Genomic DNA, 24265 nt, shown 5'->3' on the forward strand with positions numbered 1-24265 from the left:
ATGAATAGGAGATGCTCTTGTCAGATCTCTCTTTGTACTACATTTAAGAAGGAGCTGGAAAACTCTGCTGTGCTGAGCAACAGAAAGTGTAGCTACTTTGATGTTGTGTAACTTTGAACAGCTTCTAGACAGGTACAAATATGCTTAAAGATATAGAAATTGTCTGTGCTGAACACTGCTGTATGTTTCCACAATACCTACATGCTAATTCCTTTGCTTTTCATGTTGGCAATGAGAGGCTGAACATGTCTGAGGAGACAGGGACCCACAGTCTTTGAGACAAAAATAGTATCTTATTGCAGCTGCCTCTCTTTGACTTTGTATTTTGTATTTGAAAGTAGTGTTTTCATGTCAGTACATCAGTGCCTTGACTAAGGAGGAAGTGTTTTTCTGTGTCCTTTTATTATTTGGTGTTTCATGGTGAGGTTGAGAATTGTGTAATAATGCCAAAGATGCTAAGTGTAAGTATAATATGAAATGAGGTTGCTCTATTTCCAAGGTTTTCAGGACATGTATTTTCATGGTATGTGCATCCTGGGAACATCCCCCACCCTTCACCCAAGTCCAGTGAACTCGTTCTTCTTGCATGAGGAAAACAACCACAGCAGTACTGCCTAGTGAGCATTCAGTAGCTAAATAAATACACAAATATACTTTTGAGTAAATAGTGCTGAGGTATTGCTTAATTTAAAATCCTTTAGCCTGCCAAACAAAAATGGAGATTCCCGTATGCTATGCCTGAAAAAAGTACACTTCATAATATTGTACTTCATAGGAAAAGATAACCAGATGTAGAGTTCCTTGATGCATTTCTCTGAAAGCAGTGGTGTGATAATTCTGCTTACACTTCAAAAATAGCGCTAAAGAGGTGCCACTGAGGTTACCCAGATGTTCTGTAGCCTCATTGGGCCCCATATATACTTAAACACGCATTGCTTGTCTGCTGCCTTTAAAATAAGAACAGATTTCTTTAGTGCAAGCACAGGTCGGTACTACTGCTCTGCAGGAGCCTCTCTTTTTCTTCCCAGCTTGGAGAGTGATGAATCTAATACACAATTCTCCACGTGGATTTACTCCCAGAGCTGACTCCCAGACTACTAATTCAGTGATTATATTGGAGGGGAGATCTTTATTGCAGGGAAAAAAAAGCCAAGGTGCTTCTCAGCATACGTGCTCACTGAGCTGACTGCAATGCAGTGTGGAGGTGCCCAAGCAGCTCAGCACTGGCAGCGCTCTGCTGCAGAAGCAGGGCATTAACCATGGGCCACTTTACTCTGAAGGATTCACTTACGGCGTTTGCTGGACTGGGTTTATTCAGAATGCTGCTCTGTAAACCCACTTTCCTCCAAATGAAACAGTGGTGGGTTTGCTCTGCACTATTACTATTTTGATTTCTTACTGGAATGTTGCCCCCAGAATTTTTGAGCCCTGAACAGCAAACAGGTTTTGTTGACACTCCACTTTGACAAACCATTTCTGAAAATTTGGACCATAAAAACGCGCCTGGCTAAGCTGAGGGGAAAGCTGGGAGTCTGCTGAAGAATGTTTGAATACTGCCAGGGAACTGATGAGAAACTGAAATGTGCTCTGTGTGTTTTCTTGCTACCTGTAGAGAGGGAGCTTCATGCAACCAAGTGGAAAACTGCTTTTCATTGTTTGTCACTGAATAGGTTTGATCAAAGGTTTTATGATGGTATCAAAAGCTTTTATACTGTGATTTAATACAAGCTGGAATAATAACCTTGAATATTTTTCTCTGATTTCATAAAGATGGTGGACAAAACAGACCAAGTTCAGTTATAAAACCTGATTTTAAGGTTCTTGGTTTTCTTCCAGACCTCACATGACTTAGATAAAAGACATCCTTTTTAACTCTTAATATGCTTAATGAGAAAGGAGACAGTAATTTGCAATTAAAAATCAAAGTGACTATATTTAAACTGCACACAAACCTTAACTTACTTAGTATTATCAATTACCTTGGGATAATTCAGACATTAGTGAGAAAGCTTTCAGTGTAAAATGAAAGTGATATTCATGAGTTTTACTCTGGCAGTATGAAGAAATTTGTTAGCAAAGGGGTGATGTCGGTATTGGGTCAAAGAACAGGCTTTTCTGAGTATTTGACGTTAATTGAAATATGGAGGCCATGGGAAAAGAGATCAACATCTGACTCACTATTATCCTTATCTGACTCTTCACTTCGGAGTTGTGTAAGGTTGTCAGGGGATGGGAGTAAAAAAAATGCAAGAAAGATGAAAGCAAAGGAAACAGGGCTGTACAATAATTTGTTTTGTTAAGTCCCATCTCCTTCATAACACAAAAGGAGAAGGAGGAGTTCGGGGAAAGTTTTCTGAGAGGACTGCCTGAGAGAAAAGGAGATCCAAGGGCAAAGAGAAAGGGGAAAGGACACAAAGTGATTTGACAGATGAGTCAAAGCTGGATGTAGTGAAAAGTGAGGCCCCTTTTCCCCCAGACACCAACCCAAACCCTAAAAAACAAGCAAACAAACAAACAAAAAACAAGATAGGAAAAAGGCACAGGAAATGGAAAGGAAGATCAAGGGAAAGAAAAGCAGAGAGGACAGAAAGTACACTGATAGTACAAAGAGAAATGGATGGCAAGAGGTTTTGTAATGTAGGAAAGAGGAAGATAACGACAGGTGAGCGAACTGCTGGGAGTACTGAATTCACAGTAAAAAAGGACTAAAGAAGGGAAAAAATGGTGTTTTCCAAAGATAAGAGATGACAGAAGGGGAAAATGATAGATTAAAACCAACAAGTTTCAAATGAAAGGGAAAGAAGCGATAGAGGAAGTGAGCCAGAGATAAAGAGATGGGGGGGGAGGAGAAGTGGGGGATCATTAGAATGACACCACTGGCTTGGAGACATGGTTCATTTTCTTTGAGATGTGGTAATTTACTACACATTTGAAAAATTATACCATTAGATTCTAGAATCTTGGCCTGAGCACTAAGCATCAGCTTTGTGAGTAGAGCATGGAGTGTGAGAACACCTATGAAGTCCGTGCCATTTCCCTCATAAATTCAACATTTGTCAGTGATCTAAAACACTCAATTATAACTTCTGGCAGCAATCTGGGTCCTTGAGAAAACAATGAGTCAGGAGCTAGTAGGCAAATGAACAGCAGGTTACCAGCAGGTAAGTTTCCATTAGCTCCTTTATTTCAGTTCAGTAAGAAAAGGAAATTTGGTTAGTCCCCAAAGCAAAATATTTTATTAACTCCAGTCAGCGTTATTCTGCCTTGTGCTTTGAGGAAAGAAATTCCTACTTAGGTCACTTGCACTTGTGTCTATGATCAGTTAACAAAACAAATCCCCCACCTTCACTGCTGCAATTACAATCCTTAGCCCACTGGATAAAGAACTAAACTTGGGTATTCACATCCACCTAATAGCTCGAAAATAACACAACAAGTCTAGGGACAGGCCATTCCATCTAGTCCAGAGACAGATTAAAGCAGTAAAACACACTGTACAAAATAATTAACTGAATGCACAGAACTATATAGATTTCACCACGCAGAATGCAGGAGAAACAAGGGCTGCTATACATTATCCAATTGTTGAGCGCCATATTTTCTATTGATTTTAACATCTTGCTATTTGCTGACTGTTACCTAAGCTTCAGTGAAGGTAGCAGCTAAACACAGAAAGCTTTCCTGCTAACCACTCCTATTAGGAAATTGCTGTGAAGAACATAACTGATCCTTGCTTCTTCAGTCAAGCCCAGAGTTACAAAGGCCCTCAGTTAACCCCTGGCCATCAGATTTTTTTCAGATCTGGTTGACAAACTGTTGGTTGCTGGCTAAAGAGCTGAACTGAAAGGATTCTTTAACCAGGTAACAGAGCATTTGACTAAATTTTAAATGACTGACAGTATCATATTGATGATGAAAAGATTTTTTTATGGTGTTTCTTCTTTGAGACAGTCTTTAATCAATAGGATTTAGTCTCTGATTTCCCAGTTGCTGTTGGATGTTATATTAAACAACAGCTGACAAGAGGCATCAGCAGTACTCTGTGCAAAAAAATTTCTATGTTGTCCTTGAATTTTGCCTAGACTGGTGTCCTGGAAAATGTTGCAAATTCTGAATCCACATATCACCAAAAAAATCCACCTTTTTCTTCATCATTTTTTATTATGTGTCCTATTTCCAGTCTTCCCAGCACTCCTGGGAGTTTGAATCTTCCAATTGAGCAGCATTTTGTGACAGCTTCATGGGGGCTTTTCCATTTCTGTGAATTTAGTATGCTTTGGAATGGAAAAAAGGATTATTAAGGCACATTCCTTCTGTTGAAGTCAGATCTTGTAAGAATTCAGTTCCTAAAGCAGGTTGGACCTGGGTGAAAATGGAGGAGAGAGTTTCTGAAGAGCATGTGGGTACTTCAGGCAAGGAGGCTGCTATTTCTCTGGCTCATCAGCTCTGTATGAACTACTCTGTCATAGGCATTTCCACTGGAAATGGTTCATCAGCCTGTCCATACTAAAAACAAGATTCTGGTGGGGTTGTTTTCTTTAAATGACAGAGAAATAAATGAAAGAGGAGTCAGTGATCCCAATGTCCTTACAGATTTTGGTTGTGGATGTAGTGCACCTTTATCCTTCAGACTTCCGTTGCACTTTCTCTAGTGTTTTCTGCTCTTGACTCTACATAGTGTTGTGGTAATGTAGTCTGAGTTCTGAGGTGGTTGCATTGCAGTGCTGGATAAACCAATTCCTGAATATTTTCTATATCCATTGAAGTAACAGAATATTCTAAACTTTGATGTAGAGACAAGCAGTTAAGTAATTTATCTGTATCACTATTCTGCTTTTATTCATTTTCTCTGATGGTCATCAACTGTGATCATAGCAGGTCAATGTATTTTTCTTGATTAATTGACACAATTTACTCTGCCAGAAAAAATAGTGAAAGCTCTCAGATATTCAGCAGAATTCAATGGTTGCATAGGAAATAGGGGAGGAAAACTGGCTGTAAGCTCTGTCATAAAGGCATTATAGATTTTAGTGTTCCCAGTTCCTTATAAATAATGAAATTGTAAGTACACATGAAATAGATTTTTGCCTACTTTAATATTGATACACAAATTAAATTCCTTCCATAATGCATTGTTCATATGGTCAAAAAATTTTAATGAAGAAGAGAAGAAAATTTTTGGCTTTGCCAGCAAAACAGGAGAACAAAGCCCATTTCAACAATGATGATAGTGAGGATAACAAGCTGGGATGTGGGATGAACAGAAAGAGATTGCAAACTGGATAGCAAAGGAAGTAGAAGACTGACAACTTTTACATCTTCATCTTACTATATCAAATGTAGCAGAGTGAAAGCTGTCATTAGAATAAATAAAATAAACTGCAACAGAAGTACAAAGTACTACAAATGATAAATTTCATGTGGTATGAAGATGACAAGCACTGTGGTCAGTAAGAGAGCTCCCATCACCATCTGCCCAAATCTACCAGAGTTAATGTGAGATTCTCTCATTGTCTGATCTATTCTCTCATTTCAACCATTAGAGAGAGAACAAAAGAAAAAAGGAAGTAAATGCAGAAGCAGCAAATGTTTTGCAGCAGCAGTTAAACAAGACAAAGCTGAAGAGGGAGCTTCATACCACCCCATCTCGATGTTTCAGCAGTAGTTACATTTGCTTCTTGCTCCAACGGCAAGCTCAAATTGTCATCAATAAATGTTGATTTGTTTTCTCCTAATAACAGTAAGCAGCTCCCACTCAAAATCAATTTCAACTTTGTTGGCAAGCTCTGCACATTTGTCTTCAGCATGACTGAGCTGCATAAAGGAACAATTGAATTGAAAATTAAATGAACAATAATTGAAAATAAAAAGTGCCTTTTTAAAGGAAAAGTGGTGCTATGCTGCATTTCCAGAAATCAGTTAAGTTGGTGGGGGGAGTTTGCCTTAAAAAAGATAGGGTTGGGCTAAAATCTTAATTATATAAATATGTACACATTAACATACATAATTAAAAGTGGACTTTAACCTCAAAAGGATAAAAAGGCTCTTCAGCAGCTTCCTAGGGTTTTAGTTCTGCCAAAAGCAGCAGAGTTTCTGCAGTAATTATACATCCAACACATTTAGATATGCTAATTGGATCTAAGTTCTAATTAGTTTCTTTGTGTGACTAAGAATGACAATCACCAAATTAATTTAATGCAGTTTTGTTCTGAGCTTAGTACTGGTTTTGCTATTTTTTGTACAGAAAATGTAGCCTGTGGAATGCTTTGCTTTATGGGATGTCAGTGGTTTGTCACGTACAAAGTACAGTGCAAGTATATTTGCTGCACTTCGCTGTATTATTATAGTCAACACACTTCAGCATTTAGGTTATTCAGCTCAAAGCGTTGCAGGGCTTTGCCAGGGGAGTGATGAGGACCTGGAATGTGTCAGCAGTCCATCCATGACTACTGAACAGCCAGATACACTGTGGAGGTCCAGAAGAAGCAGAGCGGGCTGGTATGATCTCTTGTTGGGCTTTGTGATCAGATGGGAACACGAAGTGGGGAAACCAAGCAGGAGTAATTTGTGCTTTTATTTAGAAACAGCTATTGGAAAGATGAGCAATTGCAAGAGAGTAACATGATGCCTCCTGAGTTTGATTCTCCTTGTAACCCGTTGGTGCTTTCAATTTCTCTGGTGTTCTGGATCTAGTAGAACCTTGACTCAGTCATTCCTTGAGATTTCAAGTATGCTCAGCATTTCCCTCACTCATTCCCTGACAGTATAACTTTGACTTCAGAAGGGTAAGAATTAGCTGTGAGTACTTCTGAAAGTAGCAGACAGAAGTGACTACGTTGTTTTAAGGCTATCTTCCTTTGGGAAACATAGAATCATGGGATCATTGAGATTGAAGAAGACCTTTGAGACCATTGAGTCAAACCCAACTCCTATGTCATTGCAGAAAGTTTTTATTTTTTACTTTTTGAGACACACATTTCTTAAGGAGGCATCTTCAAAGAATTGATATGAATGTTATCGGAATTAAAAAATATAGAAGTCGCTACAAAATAGGTGTAATGAAGAAAACAAATATTTCAAATTATCCACTTCTGGAATGGTTAAATATGCTTACTTGAAGTTAGTTCTTTTCTGTTTTGCTTTGAGAGATCTATGAAACACATATACAAAGCCTTTTCACACAAAGGCTGAAAATAATGATTTCATAAATTCCTGCTCAAGTATGGTCAGCAGAGGTTTTCCCCTTCCTTACAAACCCTTTCAGATGGTTTGAGGCAACCTGCCATTTCTGTGACTCTGTGTGAAATTACAGTCATATTTTCAATGTTTTGCAGTTCTTTTTCTCTCAGATTACAGTGTTGAATGCTCCAAGAGAATAGTCTTAGTAGAGGCCACTGGACCCAACAATAACCTACTGATGTTAATCTTGATTTGTCAGAGGGAGCAAGACCTTTTGTTCCTTTAAATAGGAGTCAGAAGATGAGCTATCCCTTGAAAGGTTTCATTCACAGTCCATGGAGAAGGAAATTCAGAGCAAGAACTCATAGCTGCAGGTGGCTGTCTCTTTGGCTGTGTAATGACTTTACACAGGCAATTGGTTTACATGCCTTAATTGAGACTCTGCTCCAAAGTCCTCTGAAGTCAGTCATTTCCTTCTGTTGGGTTTTGGATTTAACACTGGTAATTGTGCAGGCCAGCTGAGTGAGGTAATGAATTTCAAAAATGAAACTGGTTATCTTGGTATGTGGTGCTAAGGCACGATGTGTGGTTGATTGATTTCTTTCTCTGTGCTCAAAAAATCATCTACCATCATACGAAAAACAGGCAAGTTGTATTTTCAGAGAAGCTGAATTACAAGTTGGTATCTACTAAACTCAGATTGAAAGGCAGATAATCCTAGAGAGATTCCTGAGCAAAAGCTTCATCCACAAAAGCTCAAGAAATACGATAGCACCAATGCAAAGAATGGCATAGATGAACTTCTGCATTATCTATTGCGGTACTCTCTCAATACTGTGGTGTGCCTATCCAATCGTCTTTTCCTCAATCATCTTTAAATGTGATTTTTAACCTGGCTTAAAATCACTGCTGTTTCATTAGCAATTAGTAGTATAAGCTTTAATTAAAGATGGTGTAATTCCTTTTGTCAAAGTTCCACTAGGAAGGATGGGCTGGAGCAGACAGCGTGCTAAAATGATGGTAGCTATTATTTCTCCAATTACTGAAAGTAAGGTAGAAATATTGTTACAGCTACAGTACTTTTTAAATGTTTTCAAGTAATATAGAAGTTGTCTCTCACCTATTTTAAAACAATGCATATAATTCCAAATCCTGGATGCTGTCATCCATTGCACTGGTATTTAAAATCAGAAACTGATATCCTTAATTGCTTAAATTTCAATTTAAAGATGAATCTGTGCACAAGCCATTCCAAGTTTCCATGCCATTGATTCCAGAAGGTATTCTGTTTATTTCATATGTTCCTGCTTAAAGCCACCTAAGAGGAGTGACTAGCAAAGTTTTATGGGCAATGAGAAAATTTTTGTTTTCTCTTTTAGCTTGGCTGCTGGAACCCCATCACTGGTCTGAATGGGTCACTAACAGACAGAAAGCTGGAGAATAACATGCGAGGAGTGGTTCTGCGTGTGGTGACTGTGCTGGTAAGCAGATGCTCAACCTTCTGCACTAGCAGGAATGGTTTTTTTTTCCTTTTGCCTCATCTTTTTATTATGTACATCATTTTACCAAGAGGGTAGTTGGCGTTAGAGTGTCTGATTTAAGCTGGTCAAAAAAAACCCCAGAAAAATGGATAATTTTCCACAAGATAAAATTATTTATCAGTACAGTGCATTTCAGACTGAATCAAACATGTTAGAACCTTTTTCTTGCACAAGCACATTCTAAATTAGGTAACACAAGCATATGAGCTGATAAAGGGCAACTTCAAGTGCCCTGTTAGCTAAAGTTACCTAGCTGAAGCTCTAAATGATTCAATTCCACTCACCTTGGTAAATTGAGTGCAGTCTAACACAAATTGTCACACTCAGAAAATATTCAAGGTCAGCTTAGGGCAAGTAATGTTAGTTTGGTAAAACATCTCCTGTCCCATCCTAGTTTTCTTCAGCCAGGTTCTTCCCCTTTGTGGGCATCTTGTGTTTAGCAGCCACAGGAAAATTCTTGGTTTAAAGCTGAACAGACAATGTCTACCAGAATAGAAGGTACTTCATGTTATGAGGCCAATGTATTCCCTGCCATAAACTTTGCTTGAGGAGAAGTTTTTAAGAGTGGAAAAAAATTTAAACAAAGAAAAAGAAAATAATATGAGACATGTAGCCCTCTTTGGACCAATGCCCAAATACAAAGTTGATCTGGGGCTGCAGAATTGTAAAGGTTAGATTGAACCATTTTCCTCTTGCTAGTATCTACTTGTGTTTGAGTTCAGTATCTGAGGGCCCAGCACTTGTTTATAAAGAACAAGAAAAGAGGAGTTTTCAGGCTTTGCATTGCTGATAGTGCATGATGAAGGAAGAGGCTCCTACAGGGGTGGAAAGTGAAATCACCAGAGCATGTCAGTGCCACAGACGCAGCAGTTTTGTACCCCTCCAGTTATTTTATGGGTATTTAAACACCTTTATCTGTCAGGGTGAACATTCTGTTACAGCTCTTAGTACACTAGAGAACTTCCTGTGACAGTATCTACAAGACAAAATAAACCAAATAACAAAAAAAAAACCAAACCAAAAAAACCCAAAACAACAACCAAAAACCCCAAAACCACAAACCTAAAAAAGAACCCAAAACCAAACAACAACAGCAAAAGCCAGCCAAGGAAGGATGAATGCACAGAAAGAAAGTAGTAACAGAAAGGGGGAAGATCATACTTTAATTGTATGTTCATCAAAATAGCATCATGTTGGCAGTGGCTGCTCTTTGTTTTCCCTGATACTCATATTAATTGATTCAGTATAATTATCTGTTGACAAAAAGGACCTGTGGATTTTCCCTAGAAAGATAAAGTTGTTCTTCTTTCCTCTCTCCCCACTGGTTTATCCCCAGTTACCTTAGTTACCTTGCTGGAGAGCAATCTTCTTTCACGTTATTATAGCATGAATATTTATCAACGTGCAAAGATACACAGAAAAAAAATTATCTATGCTGATGGGATTCTGTAGTAATTATAAAAATGAAAGCAGACATTTAAAGTTCAAGACAGAGCACACGACACTTCAGTCTCCTCACTAGTTTTATATCTGCTGGATAGGACAAAATTGGAGATTTATATTTAACCTGTGAAATGAACATGTGTGATTCTTACTTTGGATGTGAGACCAGGAGGGATTTCACCAATTAAATTTATTTTAGTGATGATCTTCTTTATATTTTCTCTTCCATCTTTCTCACTGTTCTTCAATTAGGTCAATACATTTCTGTTAAGAGTAAAGAATCTATGCAGACTGTGAATGATTAGTTATTGATATTAATTCTGCCAGTTTCTAGCAGTATGATCTTGATCCAGGGAAAAAAGTGTTAAAAATTAAATAATATACCTTTGAATATTAATAGGTTTCTTTTTCATGGAGAGTTGAGAAGTTTACATTCATTTGCAAATTTGTTTTGTTAACAGTTCAAATCTCTCATGTTTTTCTAGATAGTACCCCTTCTCCTCTTCCAATTTCATTTTGTTATGCCTTCAGGTTGAAAAGGACTTATTCTAAAAATTGCAGTAGAATTTGAGAGGATAGCAAATTGCAGCACCTGGGTTTATACTGCATTATACTAAAGAAATGAAACATTCTGGAGTCTGAAAATAAATGATTGTGACTTCTTTCCTCGGTCTTTTAGTAAGCAAATGCTGAACAGTTCCCATCATCCATCTACTAATTCCTTTCCCTAAGTAAATTTAATAATTATGGGCTATGTACCTGCAGACCCAAACCAAAATCTCTTTGTGAGTATGGCAGAATACAGTATAGCCCCAAACTGGAAATCATCTGGTTTCACTTGGCAGAGAATCCCGGCTCCTCTGCAGTAAATGTGAATGCTCTCCTTTGCATAAATAGCAATAAGAAATATTTCATTGTGGTTTATTCTGAGGAGAACTATGGTCGTGTTTGTGTACATGTAATTCAATGGTTTAATCTGAGTTGGATTAGTACCAAACTTTGTACACTTCTAGAAAAGGGGTTTTTTTGTCTGACTTAAATATCAGCTGTCTCTGTCTTGGACTGCTTCCACATATGAAGCTGAAGTCTGAACTTTGTGTTTGACGAGTTGCTCTTAAGTTCAAGTCTCTTGCTTGTGAATTTCTGAAATGTATTCTGAGTTTCTGAAATGTAGCTCAATCAAAGGTCAGCATAGTAGTTCCAAACAAATTCAGAGTGTCTTGAATGAACAATTGGCCAAGAAAAAATTTAGCTATATATCCATTTTTTCTGTCTCAGTTTATTCTCTTTTTCAGTTGTTCAGTTTTATTGAAAAAGACCTACAATACAGCAGATACTCTCATAATATAATTTTACTAGCTGTGGCAATTACTGAATTATTCATATGAATATTAAGACATTGGAAAGCGATCTGGTCCATTTGACAATGAAAAGGCCAGCAGGTATTTGTAAAATCATATTTTTAAAAAAGCATCTGTTGTTCAAAAAAGGAAATAGTTTGAATTTCCCTGTTTTAGAGCATTAGCACCTTGACTGAAAGGTACAGAGCCTTTCCTGAAAGTGCATAAGGTATAATATCCTCACGGTGCAAAAGACTCTACATGACTTTCTGTGACTCCACATGAAAATTCAAAACAGGTCCCAAACAGGAATATATTTTCATATCTGGAGGGTTCTAAGAAGGCAGGCAGGATAAAGGAAAGAAAGATAACAGCAAGCCGTGCTGAATTATGCTTTGCCATACACCCCTATACACTGTACCTCGAGAGTTACTACCTGGGTTACTTGCACAGAGCTGCAGGTTGGTCACCCTTGGCTGCAGGTGGGCACTGTGGGACATGATGTAGTGAAAGGATTAGCAAAAGGTTAGATAAGCACAGAAAGAAAAAATAATTAAGAAACATCATTTGCACGATGGAAAATGTTATCATATGTGGACTAGTTAATTCTCAGTGTCTGGTAATAAATTCATGAGCATTTGTTGCACAGATTAGAAAAGAAAGTTATTTGAAAGCAGACAATGTCTTTAGGGACATCAGCTGGCAGGAGGTCTGCATCTTCGGTCCCTTTTTATATTGAATTTACCACTCAGAGAGAAGATGAAAAGTTAGATATGAAGCTAAGGCCTGGTTTTAAAAGCTGAAACTGCCTTCGGGATTTGACTTCCAACACTGGCTTAAAGAAAGTAAAAAAAAAAAAAATTCTTTCCAAGAAGCTGGAGTAACTTTCAGAGTGACTGGGGAAAGGACATAAGGCATAAGAAAGATGAAATAAGACAATGTTTAAGCATAGGTGGAAGAACAAACAGTCAGAAGTGATAAAGGTTTAAAAATGTCAGGACAAAACCATCAGTGAATAACTGTACAATAAAGATCAACTTCAGGAAGATCATGTGCAGGATACCTCATTAAATATTGAATAAATATTTTATAAATTGTGGCATAGTCTCATAGATAATGCTTCTTATATGTTCTCCCAATATTTTGAGTGATCACTTTTCCTATGCAGTCCTGACCCCGTTCCCCATTTCATAACTGGGTGCTGTGGACTTCTGTAAAGTCTCTTCATTCTGCCAGGCAGCTCTATCTCTGCACTAAGAAAAATAATTTTAATTAGGCATGTATTATACTGAATTATATATTGCTCTCTGTATTGGTATAATGGACTATAGTAGTACCCAAAATAGTAATAATTAAAATCATTATTATAAGAGCAGAAAGTGATATTCTTCGATAGAGGCAGAACCTGTCTTTCTGTTCCTCTTCCAACCACCACACCTGTACAAGGGCCAAGTTTAAATTGCTACTGACTGGGCACAGGTTTCTGTGAATGGCTGTTTTATATCCCTTTGAGCTACCTAGCTTGTATTAACAGGTCATAAACCTTACAGTTATTGACTACTGCGATCATTCATTTGACAAGCTTTAATCTCACAGCCTGCTGGGAAACCCAGCACCTTTTTTTTTTTTTCAATTATTGTTATTTTCAATCCATTTTTCTAAAGTAGCAGGTACTATATACTAGATAAGGTGGATATCAAGCAATTCAAATGTTTTGGGAACTTGCTGGGGCCACAGTTTAACAGCAAGGTAGGGGCAGTGCAAAGCCTGGTAGGACCAACCTAACTCGTCTCTGTGTCAAGGGCTACCTCTCAGGGCTCCTTGGCTCTTATCTTCTTGCTGACCCTTACCCATCTGCTCTCTGGGCATATTTGCATTCCAGAGCAATTCACACAGTTCACAGAAATTTGACTTTGAAACAGAAAGAGGCTCTTACTCGGACTGTAATTATCCTTCCATACTATGCAAGATAGAAAAGGAGCTGAACTGTGTGACACGATCCTTATGAATAGGAGCCCCCTTGCAAGGCTGCTGGAAGGAGTACAGTGTAGTTCCCAGCAGGTTAATGTGCCCATACCACACTTTTGCTAAATCAAGTGTCTGAACTATCTGCATTAAAGCCACCATTGAACTCTTTAGACATACTCTAAAACATTCCAATCAATTCCAGTCTCAATCCATATTCCTGTAATATGGCTCAGAAAGAGCTGTTACCTGCATTAAGTTATTGTGAATTAAAATCAATGCACAAAGCTTGGCAGCATCCTAATAGACCATTGCCACAGGTCACTTTGAAAGAAGTCTTAGTCCCATTGCTGAGAAATGGGAGGAACTGGGAAGAGGGGCTAACATTCTTTGTTCATTTCTGGTAAATACCACTAAACTAAAGACCATAATAAAACCAGAAGCTACCATTTCACTCTGGAGGAAAAAATACTGTTTAAAGTACCATAACTGAAAGAACAAACTTCATGTCTAGTTGAAGATGACAATAAAAATATCAAAAAAAGTGACAGACTACACACATGGATAAGAATAGGCCAAATGTAAAATCCCTTTAATAAGGTATTCAGTTTCTGGGATGTGAATGGACTTCTTGCTGTAGATGAGGTGACTTTTCTGTCAGTACAAGTGACTTTCTAATCAATCTGTTTGAAAAGCACAGGATGAGAGAGAATGGTGGTTTTCAGTGCCAGTATGGTTACACATCCCATTGGCACTACAGGATATTGAATGAGTATAGTATTTAATTATCCAAGATCTTGTAGATTTGAATCCATTATCTATGTTTTAGTGTTATTAAGAGGTGGGAGCTATGTCATATTTTGCAGGAATTTTATAACTCTTGATAGTGGGAGAATTTCTGTAATGAAAGAATGAAATGTTTCAATTAAATTTTGGTCATTGATTCTAACATGAATTAATGTATATTATTGTTCAATTAAAAATAACAAGCTGCTGTGCTGTTCCTAGCCAAATAAAATCCCCAAAACAGTGGTCAATAAAGCACATGAGGAAATTAAGTATTTGGGGCTGCAAATTTCACTAAAATCTTTTGGGGAAGGAAATGCAAAGTCACTAACATTTAAAAGGGGGGCATTAATTATTTTATGAGTCAAGGAAAAAGTGATTTTGCCTAGCAACAAGACAATAGCATCTTGTGCTTGAAAATATTTTGTTTATAGTTTACAAGACTTAGTGTTTCCTGTTGGTAATAATGGCTGTGCTTGGTCATCCAGCAGCCATTGGAAGGGAGCTGAGAAATCTAGTAATAAGAGTGAATTTCAGTTTGGGGAGCAGTTTCTTAACATTTGGAGGGAATGGGAGTTTTTAAAGTGTCACAGTGAATATTTACTTCACGAGATTGCCAAGGCTCATCCTGGGCTATGGGAATCATTTAATGTGCCTGTCCACTCTTTCTAGAGTCAGTGTCAAGTACAGATTGACAGTCTTGCCCACAACTGAGCTTCATTTCTTGCTTTCTTTTTTCTCACTACTTTCAGTAGAGAAAAAGGGAAAATTTAATGAATGCAGTCCTATTGAATGAATACAGTGTGTTCAGAAATTTTTGATGAGTAGACACAGAGGTCATTTTCATATGCTTTATGAATGCTAACCACCCATATAATTACCTAATTTCAAAACTCTCTTCATAGAATCATTTAGGTTGGAAAAGACCTTTAAGATCATAAAGTCCAGCCATTAACCCAGCTCGGCCAAGCCCACCACTAAACCATGTCCCAAAGTGTCACATCTACACATCTCTAACATCTACAAATGTCTCCAGTGATGGTGACTCCACCACTGCCCTGAGCAGCCTGCTCCAAAGCTTGACAACCCTTTCAGTGAAGAAATTTTTCCCAATATCCAAAGTAATCCTCCCCTGCCACAACTTGAGGCCATTTCCTCTTGTCCTGTAGTTAGTTTCTTGGGAGAAGAGGCCAATTCCCACCTTGACACACCCTCCCTTTACATACCCGTAGAGAGCAGTTATGTCCCTCTGAGGCTCCTTTTCTCCAGGCTAAACACCCCCAGCTCCCTCAGCTGCTCCTCACAGGACTTGTGCTCCAGACCCTTCATCAGCTCTGTTGCCCTTCTCTGGTGTAGTGAGGGGTTTAAAACTGAACAAAGGATTCTTCTAAAGGTAGTAGAAACACATAAGGCTCCAATTTGTGCTGTAAATCCCAACAGTGTTTAGTTTCTCTCACCTTAAAAGCCAATAACATTTTCTTTACTGAATATTTTCTGTATGGTGCCCTCTCTAGGAAGTTTTTTGTCCATGCTAAGGGGCAAAGAGGATTCAGCTGACCAGGAAAATAATCCAAACCATTCTGTTTTGCTTTTGCTTTTTCATTTGTAAAGTACATCCTAGCTTTTCAGCACGTTTATATTTAGAGCAAGCAAAAGACCATCACAAATAAGTGCAGCAGAGCAGTGTATCATAGCTCCATATGATTTCTATCCTGAAATAAGTCTCAGCTTAAAGCCACAGAATCCACACTTGTAATTGCAGAGAAAATCTACCTTACTGCCCATTCAGTGATCTCATAATGAGGTGGTGGGCGTGGGTAAAATCATGAACAGCTGTGCTAAGACCACAACTTCCTTGTAAACAGCCCAGTGCACACAACTTTTTTCTTCCTCTCATGTATTTAATTAGAGTGCTGTCTTTAAGATCTGAATGGGACTTTTCTGTTCTTTCAATAAAGTTTTCTGTAATTTGTCCAAAAAGAGAGGATCTTCACAAAAACACTGGACCTTTAAAACTTGATTTTCATTGAGGAACTAAAAGATTACTATCAAAGCTTGGAATTTAAAGTCACTATTCTACTGGCTAAAAATCATCCTAAATAGAGACTCTGGGTTTAGGGAACTGAACTTCTGAAAAGCAATTATTCTTTTGTTCTCCCTCCCTGCCTCCTCTAAGGCTGGAATTTATTGCTTGACTTTATCATCCACATCTGTAGCACAGCTACAAACAAATGTTTCTCTTTGATTGTCTAATTAATTAACACAACCAAGTTAAACTCAGCCTAATTGTTCTTTTCTGCTATTTAGCTTGAGTATTGCTCTGTTTTCAAGCGTGAAGGCCTTCTGTGCCCAAAAGCTTTTCTCTCCTTTCCTATTTTTAACTTTATTAGGGGGTATAGTAAAGAATATAAAAAGATTACTCCAAACCAGATATTTTATCCAAATTATTGGTACGTCTGAGAATTTCATCAGAGTAAATAAGAACTCTATTTTGTATTTTTAAATCTTAGACTCTTGGAGCATTTAGCAAATTGTCCTGGTTTTGGCCAGGACAGGGTTAAGTTTTGCAGTAGCTAGGAGGGGGCATAGCTAGGACCCTGAGGTTACGCTATACCATCTCACATCAGTTTCCAGGGGTGCTGGGAATGTTAAATTATATCAGTCTTAATACATAGCATGTTGTTAACCTATGTCAGTCTTATTGTGTGGCTTCTTCCTTAAAACATGTGATAATAGAGAAATGAATGGAGACAAACATTTTCTTGAGCTACTTCCCCCAAAGTACTTGTACAACATGTCATCTTCCCAACGTTTTCCCTTTTTTATGCCATGCTGCCTTAATGTTGCATTCACCTTTATCCTTCCTAAGGTGTGCTAGTCTAATATTTTGCAGTTTCTATTGCTTGGGGGGACATGAGCACCTCTGAAGCCAGACTTTGTCTTCCTACAGCCATAAAAAACAATATGCATAGCTTCACCCAATATAACCTTTAGCTGTCTGCTGCTGACTTTCATGTTGCTGCAGGCAGTATTGGCTGTGTGGTGCTTAGCTGTCCACCGGGGTAAACCCACAGTCCTGTGTAAAATCCACCAGGTCTTAAACCCATCCTCCTTTGGGTGAGGGCAGCACAGCTTTGATCCCAAGAAGCAGCCAGGCAGTGACAATTGTAGAACTATTTTGAAAAGGAACCCTTATTACTGGCTTAGTAGTGCTGCATTCAGTTGACAAAGGGGGCATGTTGAAGGTAAAGTTGAACAAAAATACCCCCTCCCTTAAAGGATCTCCGCTGAGGTTGGGTGAAAAACCGTCCCCTAAATATACTGGATGCCTATGGGGTTCAGTGAGGCAGATCAGCCTTGCAAAAACAAGAAGCTATGGTTGAGCAACCTGTCCTTTTTGTTTTTCGTTCCTCAGCCATGAACGTTTGACTTGTTTGCTTTTCCAGACCTCCCTTTCACAGGCTTTATAGGCTGTGAAGTCTTCTTTTGCCTTACAAGACCCCTAGAGAGGTGTCTCCAAAAGGAAGAAAAGGAGAAGCAGGAGCAGTGGCCTTCCTTGGATCAATTTACTCTATTCTAGAACAGTTTAGGTTTGATGGGACTCTTGGGTTGCAGCTGAGTGCAGCAGAGTAAATGTTAGAGCAGGTTTTTGGAATGGTGTCCAGGGGAGTTTTGAGCATCTCCAAGGATGGCAATTGTATGGATTCTCTGATAAAGACCTTCTTACATAGTCTGAATCAACACTTGCTTTGGAGAGAAAGTGTATCAGGATTTTCCTGAATTTATTGGGGTCGAATGGAACTTTCATCATCCAGGTGAATTTTTCTACCTCCAGACTCATCAGTTAGCTCAGCTGTTTTTCACACCTACTTTCTACAAGCTCATCATTATCCTTGCTGCTTTGCTTTGTGTATTTTCTTTCTGCAAATTCAACTTTCTCAAGGATGGAGACAATTGTTTTAACATCCATATTGTAGGGATGCATACATCATTCCATAGCTCCTGTGGCACCCTCCCAAAAAAAAAAGGACAACTGGCATAGTTTCAGCCTGCCACATTTATGAGGGGAAAATATCAAGACAAATATTTTTGTCCTCTTTCAATGCATTCTCAGAAATATAAACAATTACACCAAAAAAAAATCATAGCAGTAGATTGGTTTAGTTTTGTTTGGAATATGATTAAATTATTTGCTGCTCCAGACTTCAACAAAAATTGGGAAGTGTTAGTTGCTTTGCATAAAGCTGATTGACTGTTTATATTTCATTACATATATATAGAACACTGGACATCAGGGCTTTTTGTCAATCTCTCAACAGCAAACAATATTGCATTGCTCAATAAAGGACTGATATTAGTTGTGACAAACTGCATTTTAAACAGTGCATTAAATCACTACAGTGAGCAACTGGGTAGAAAAATCAGTTTATGAGCAACTATGTTCTAAATAATTTAGTGATAAAAATTAATCCTTTCTAATATGAAAATTATCAACTTCTAAAACATCATTTGTACACATAAATCTTTAGAATTTTGTGCATACTGTGTTTAGATTGATAAACTACCATATTTATTTTTTGCAGAAACATTTCTTCTCAGTAATTTTGAGTCTTATTTACAGAATCTATCATTCAGGTGATCAGCAAGACTGAATTCATTTTGCGCTCTCATTTGAGAGAGGCTTTCACCAACTTAGTCTCAATTTATTCAATGTTCTTGGAACCTGGGCACTGGAAAACAGCTTTAAATATTCATTTTACTTTCGCTCCTCCATTTTTAGTTAGTTTCACTGATGTTGGATAATATGGAAGAAAGAAATTCTATCTGACAACTAGAAATAATAACTTGAGGCAGTCCACCCTTAATGCTTTTTTTTGGTCAGGGGTGGGGTTGTTTGGTTCATTTTCTACTTGTTTTGGGTTTGGGGTTTTTTTCTGGATTTCCTGGAGTCAGAAAAGAACATCCTGCCATTGCACTCTGGTTGCGTCCTTTCTTCTTTGGCAGCATCCTCAGCATGTGGCTGTCCTTGAGAATATTTACTCAAGCATTTGCAAATTATGTTTTCTTATTTCAAGAACATCCTGCTTGCAATTCAGTGACACCTGTTCATACAGAAGGACATTCCAACAAGCTAAAAACAGTAGTGAGGTATAGGCTTAATGAAAAAATTGTGAAAATGCTTTGGCTTTAAAGTAATTTGCACATATAAGTAATAGAGTAATAAAGAAATATTTTAAACACTACCGAGAATTCCACTGGAAAAAAAATGAAAGTTTGGGCCACAAATACTGCAAAAAATCAATTCTGTTTTCTTCAATATATTTGTGGGTTTTGCAGACCAGGACAAAGTGGTCAGGGAGTGGTTTCATGTGCTTGTCCTGGCCAAGCCATGACAAGTCAGAACTAACTTTTTTGCACCTCAGAAAAGGTGTTTCTGTTAACCTCATATGAAATTAAATTGCCATGTAATGAATTAAAAGGATGACATGTAGCATATTTTAAAAATTACCTAAGTGTTACAGTGCCTCCATGCTTTTTGGGATGATTTAATATTTTGCTCTACTTAGATCAGGCAGGTGTTTTCAGAGAAAATAAAGAACAAGCACAAGTGAAATCCATCTATGGCAAATATATATTGTTTGCTCTTAGAAATATGATCTCTCTTTGTGTGTCATTTAAATAAAAAGTGAAGGGGAATGTGTAGAAATCGCACAACAGAAAGAATAACAGAACAGAGAAAACTATTACAAGTCTTTGGAAAAGTAAGAAGAAAAACATTTTTTGGAGATCTGAACTTTCAGTATCAGCTTTTGGTATCTATTTGTATCCTTTATGATGGTCAAGTTTTAGATGAATAGTCACAAATCATTCTTATAAACAGCCTTAAGTCCTGTAATTGATAGTCCCTAAACTAATCAAATGGAATTTCTTCGGATAGAACTATTTAAATTTAGCTGACCTATATTCAGGGTTCAGTAGAAGGACAAGAGCAATACATGTTTCAGTTTTGCCATGTTTTTCTTTCCTTACAACATGAATTAGTGGTTGCATTAGGTACAATGTTTGCCCAGCTAGTGGAAAATGGCAGTTCTGTTGAATCCTCCATATATATGGCCAGACATTGAGGATATGTCTGTCCTGCTGACCATAAGTGTGGTCAGCAGGCATTACTAAAAAGCATTTCAGTTGAAATGTTACAGCAGAAGATCTACTTCTGAAATATGTAATAGAGAATAAAATTTCTCGAAGGAAATCCAACACAAAATAGCATTTCACAGAGTGTAAGGGGCACTGCTAACTATGTATTTTAGAAAAGTTTTGTATAAATAATATTCGAATAGTTCCTCCTTTTCTTTAAAAAAACCTCCAGCACCCAAACATGGCATATAATTGCTTTATTAACAGATTCCTCCTTTGTTGTTTGTTTAGGAAGAGCCCTTTGTCATGGTGTCTGAAAATGTTCTGGGGAAACCAAAGAAGTATCAGGGCTTCTCAATAGATGTGTTGGAAGCCTTGGCCACTTACCTCGGCTTTAAATACGAAATTTATGTAGCACCGGATCACAAGTATGGGAGTCCTCAGGATGATGGGTCATGGAACGGCCTGATAGGAGAACTGGTGTTTAAGGTAAGGTCATTAATAATTTACTGATTAAAGCTGTGTGATACAGCTAAGGAATATGTGGTATGTTCTGTTTGCATCAGCCAGTAACCTTTTTTTATGAGTAATTGATAACACTTTTTTTCTTGCGTGTTGCCAGACCTTGATAATGTCCATTAGGCAGTACCAAAAAAAGCTGGAAATAACACTTGCTAGTAACTGTTTAAGAGGCAAGGCAATGTCTTTTTTTCCACCCAAAGTAAAATCTAAATGCGGTCAAATAATGGGATGTGCATTATCCTAATTAGTTTGGCAATACCTGACACAAATGAGTTGAAGAGGCTGTTCAAAAGAGGAAAAATTAGTGTTGCAGTAATTAGTGATACATTACATAAATAACGTATAGCACTTAGAAAAATGTTGGCGTGATGAACACGTGAAGTATATAATCAACAGAAAATGTTTTATTGATATATAATGACACATTATGTAGATGTATGAATCAAGAGTAATATTTATTCTGTAATTAATAATCCATTTAGTCTACTTAATTTGACATTAATTGCTCAATATTATATAATAAATAAATTGAACCAAATGCATATGCAATATTTTCCTTTTTTTTTTTTTTGCCCACTCCTCTCATCTTACTTGTTTGCAGTTTCTCCCTGCAAACATAGAGAGAAGACTAGGCTGACTCTATTCTGCTGGTGCCTCAGTTGTACCATGAATATATGTATTTTATTTGCTCATAATTAACATGTGAAGGCAGCTTTTACAGTTATTGAGACCTACATTTGTTGTGCTTCCTTAAAGAACTGGAGCAGATATTCATGTAAATAACATAGACATTGTCTATATAAGTGTTTTTCCAAATCTGCATGTGGAATTTAATTCACAAGCACAGCAAACAGAAAGGAGAATCACAGTCAGATACAGGACCTAAGACTTGTAATAAAGAAAAAGAAAATATTTTTTTTTAAAAAAAAGTAAGTATTATCCTCCATGGGTTAAAATTACTGATAGGTTTAACCTATTCTGCCTTCCTAAGCCAGCAGCCTGTTGGAAAGGAAAAAAAACAGCTACTCATTCTGTACCCATAACATCTTTCATACAGCTACACTGTAATAATAAACTTCCTTTGCCATCTCCCTATGTCTTTATGAAGCTGGAAGGTGGAATTGTGTATTCACAAATGGTAAGCTGGACACAGCTAGAGAAGTAGATTTTCTGTCATCTTCTAAACCTTGGCAACTGAAAATCCCTCATCTAATTTTGAGATGTAGCACCACAATGGCACACTGATTTCTTTGTAACCATTCTTTCTGCCTCTAAATCTGATATTATGCTACACCCTACTCTCTACAGTACTCATCAGGCCACTGCATTACACAGACTGGAGGGGTCTCAGTCCTAGATGGTCTGGAAATGGAAGTGGGCCTGGAATGTTTTGTATTTATTGGCACTGAATGATTCGTAAGGCAGAACTCATAACAACTGAAATGGCTCAAAGGAAAAAAATGTATAGTATTCTTGTTCCCTTGGCAGGCAGGGATTCAAAGAATAGCTCTTTGAAGGTGGTAACCCCCCAGATCTGTAAATTGATGTCTCGAGTGCAACAGATTTATCAGTCTGTTATGGTTTTGCTGTAAATGAGCCTTTGTGGACATGAAATCTTTCTGTTCCATTACAGTGCATGAAGAGTTAATGGAACTGCATTAGGAATTCAAAACCCATGTTTTCCCTATACTGTGGCACTGTATAATTTTTCATCTTCCTTACCCCTATATAATTAATTAGCAGTAAAGGTTCACTGTGTCCTTCTCTCCCATTCTCTGTCCCTCTCAAGGCAAAAGAACTGCTGGGTGAGCAGCCAGCATCTATCTACCCCTTACCAAGTGCAAGCTGTTCTTAAAGGCTGCTTTCTTATTTACTGTGAACTGAGTTCTGCTCCCAGACCCAAAATTTCCATCCACTTGGCAACTGTATAAGGGGAGGTATAGGAGCAGAGAATAGCTTTAAATTAAAGGCCTAACGTGTTTGAAACATAGCATTTCCTTGTTTTCCCAACCAAGTTTTACGTGATAGTCTGGCCAACAAGTGGAGGAATTCCAGGAACAGTGGGAGTACTCTTTGCCTGTTAGTGTGTCAGCCAGGAATGAGTTCTGCAAGAGACAAGTCTCACTCAAGGGTAATGGAAAATAGCTGCCTTCTCTTTTTGAGTGCACAGAATCATACAACTGTTCAGCTTGGAAAAGACCTTTAAGATCATCAAGTCCAACTGCTAAACCAGTACTGCCAAGTCAATCACTAAACCATGTCCCAAAGTGCCACATCTACTTGTCTTTTAAATCCCTCCAAGGGGAGTGACTCAACCACTTCTCTGGGCAGCCTGTTCCAATGCTTGGCCACCTTTTCAGTGAGTGAAGTTCTCCCAACATCTCCTGGCACAACTTGAGGCCATTCCCTCTTGTCCTATTGCTTGTTCCTAAGGAGATGGATCCCTCCCTTTCTACAGCCTCCTTCCAGGTAGTTGTAGAGAGCATCTCATTGAGAAGGGTGTCTGTGGCCCCTACAAAAGATGTGCCATATGAAATAGCAGTTGCTGTAGCAACCACATGATTTCTGTGTTCAAGATCAATATTCACTGCTTGCATTAACCATCTTCAGTGTGCAGCAGCCACTGGTGCAGGTCCTGGTATCAGGGAGAGCAGTCCCAGGCTGATCTTGTTTGCAGCAGCCCTGCTGGAGTTGGATAGCAGGGCAGGAGCCCAGCTGTTCCAAGTACATGCCCTGGGCCCACAGCTGGCTTTGCAGACATGACCCTGCACCAAGTTCACTCTGTTCCAGCTTTGAAGACAAGGTTTCTGTTGGCTGCTAAAATAGGAGCTGGAATCAGCAGCACATAGTAAGTGGTCTTTAATTTGAACTTGGAAACTGATTCAAGCCTCCCCTCCTTTGACTGTCAAGACCTATATTAGGTACACATTTGGTCGATGCATGTTTTCTAGTCAAAGTAACCTGAATGTAAGCATGCCATACAAAGCTTTCTGTTTTCTAAACATCTGAACTAGGTGGTCTTCAGAGAGTAAATGCTCTTTGAGAGAAACACATGGTGCTCTTGTCCCTCTCCTGAAGAATGACGAGGGCTCTCACTGCATCTTGTAGAGCTTCATCTTGCAAACAGGATTAGCTCAGCAGCCCTTCATGGAGAGGCTAAAGCCATCTCAAGGGAGCAGTGCTTTACCACAAATCTCTCTTGCTGTTAATTATCTGTGTCTTCTCACAGTGATTCCTTTAGTTGCCCTCTATCCAGATTGCCTGAGGGATAAGCCTGTGTGACAGACAAGAAAAGTGGCTAATGCCACTTCTGGGAGAGCACAGTAGGCTTTCCAGCATGAGTGGGCTTTC

The 24265-nt window shown here is 38.2% G+C and overlaps 1 protein-coding gene across 2 annotated transcripts in view; it reads left to right on the top strand.

The window, feature by feature from the left end:
• GRID2 (glutamate ionotropic receptor delta type subunit 2) overlaps positions 1–24265 on the top strand; it is a gene marked incomplete at both ends in the record, with an annotated part of 694960 nt that overhangs the window by 543679 nt on the left and 127016 nt on the right. For both annotated transcript variants that reach the window (XM_082281726.1, XM_082281727.1), the window contains 2 exons: positions 8559–8660; positions 20684–20881. In XM_082281726.1, coding sequence (XP_082137852.1) covers positions 8559–8660; positions 20684–20881 — 300 coding nt within the window. The remainder of the gene's footprint in view (positions 1–8558; positions 8661–20683; positions 20882–24265) is intronic.

This window comes from Coloeus monedula (genome assembly GCF_965178545.1).
Source record: "Coloeus monedula genome assembly, chromosome: 5".
Classification (NCBI taxonomy): Eukaryota; Metazoa; Chordata; class Aves; order Passeriformes; family Corvidae; genus Coloeus; species Coloeus monedula.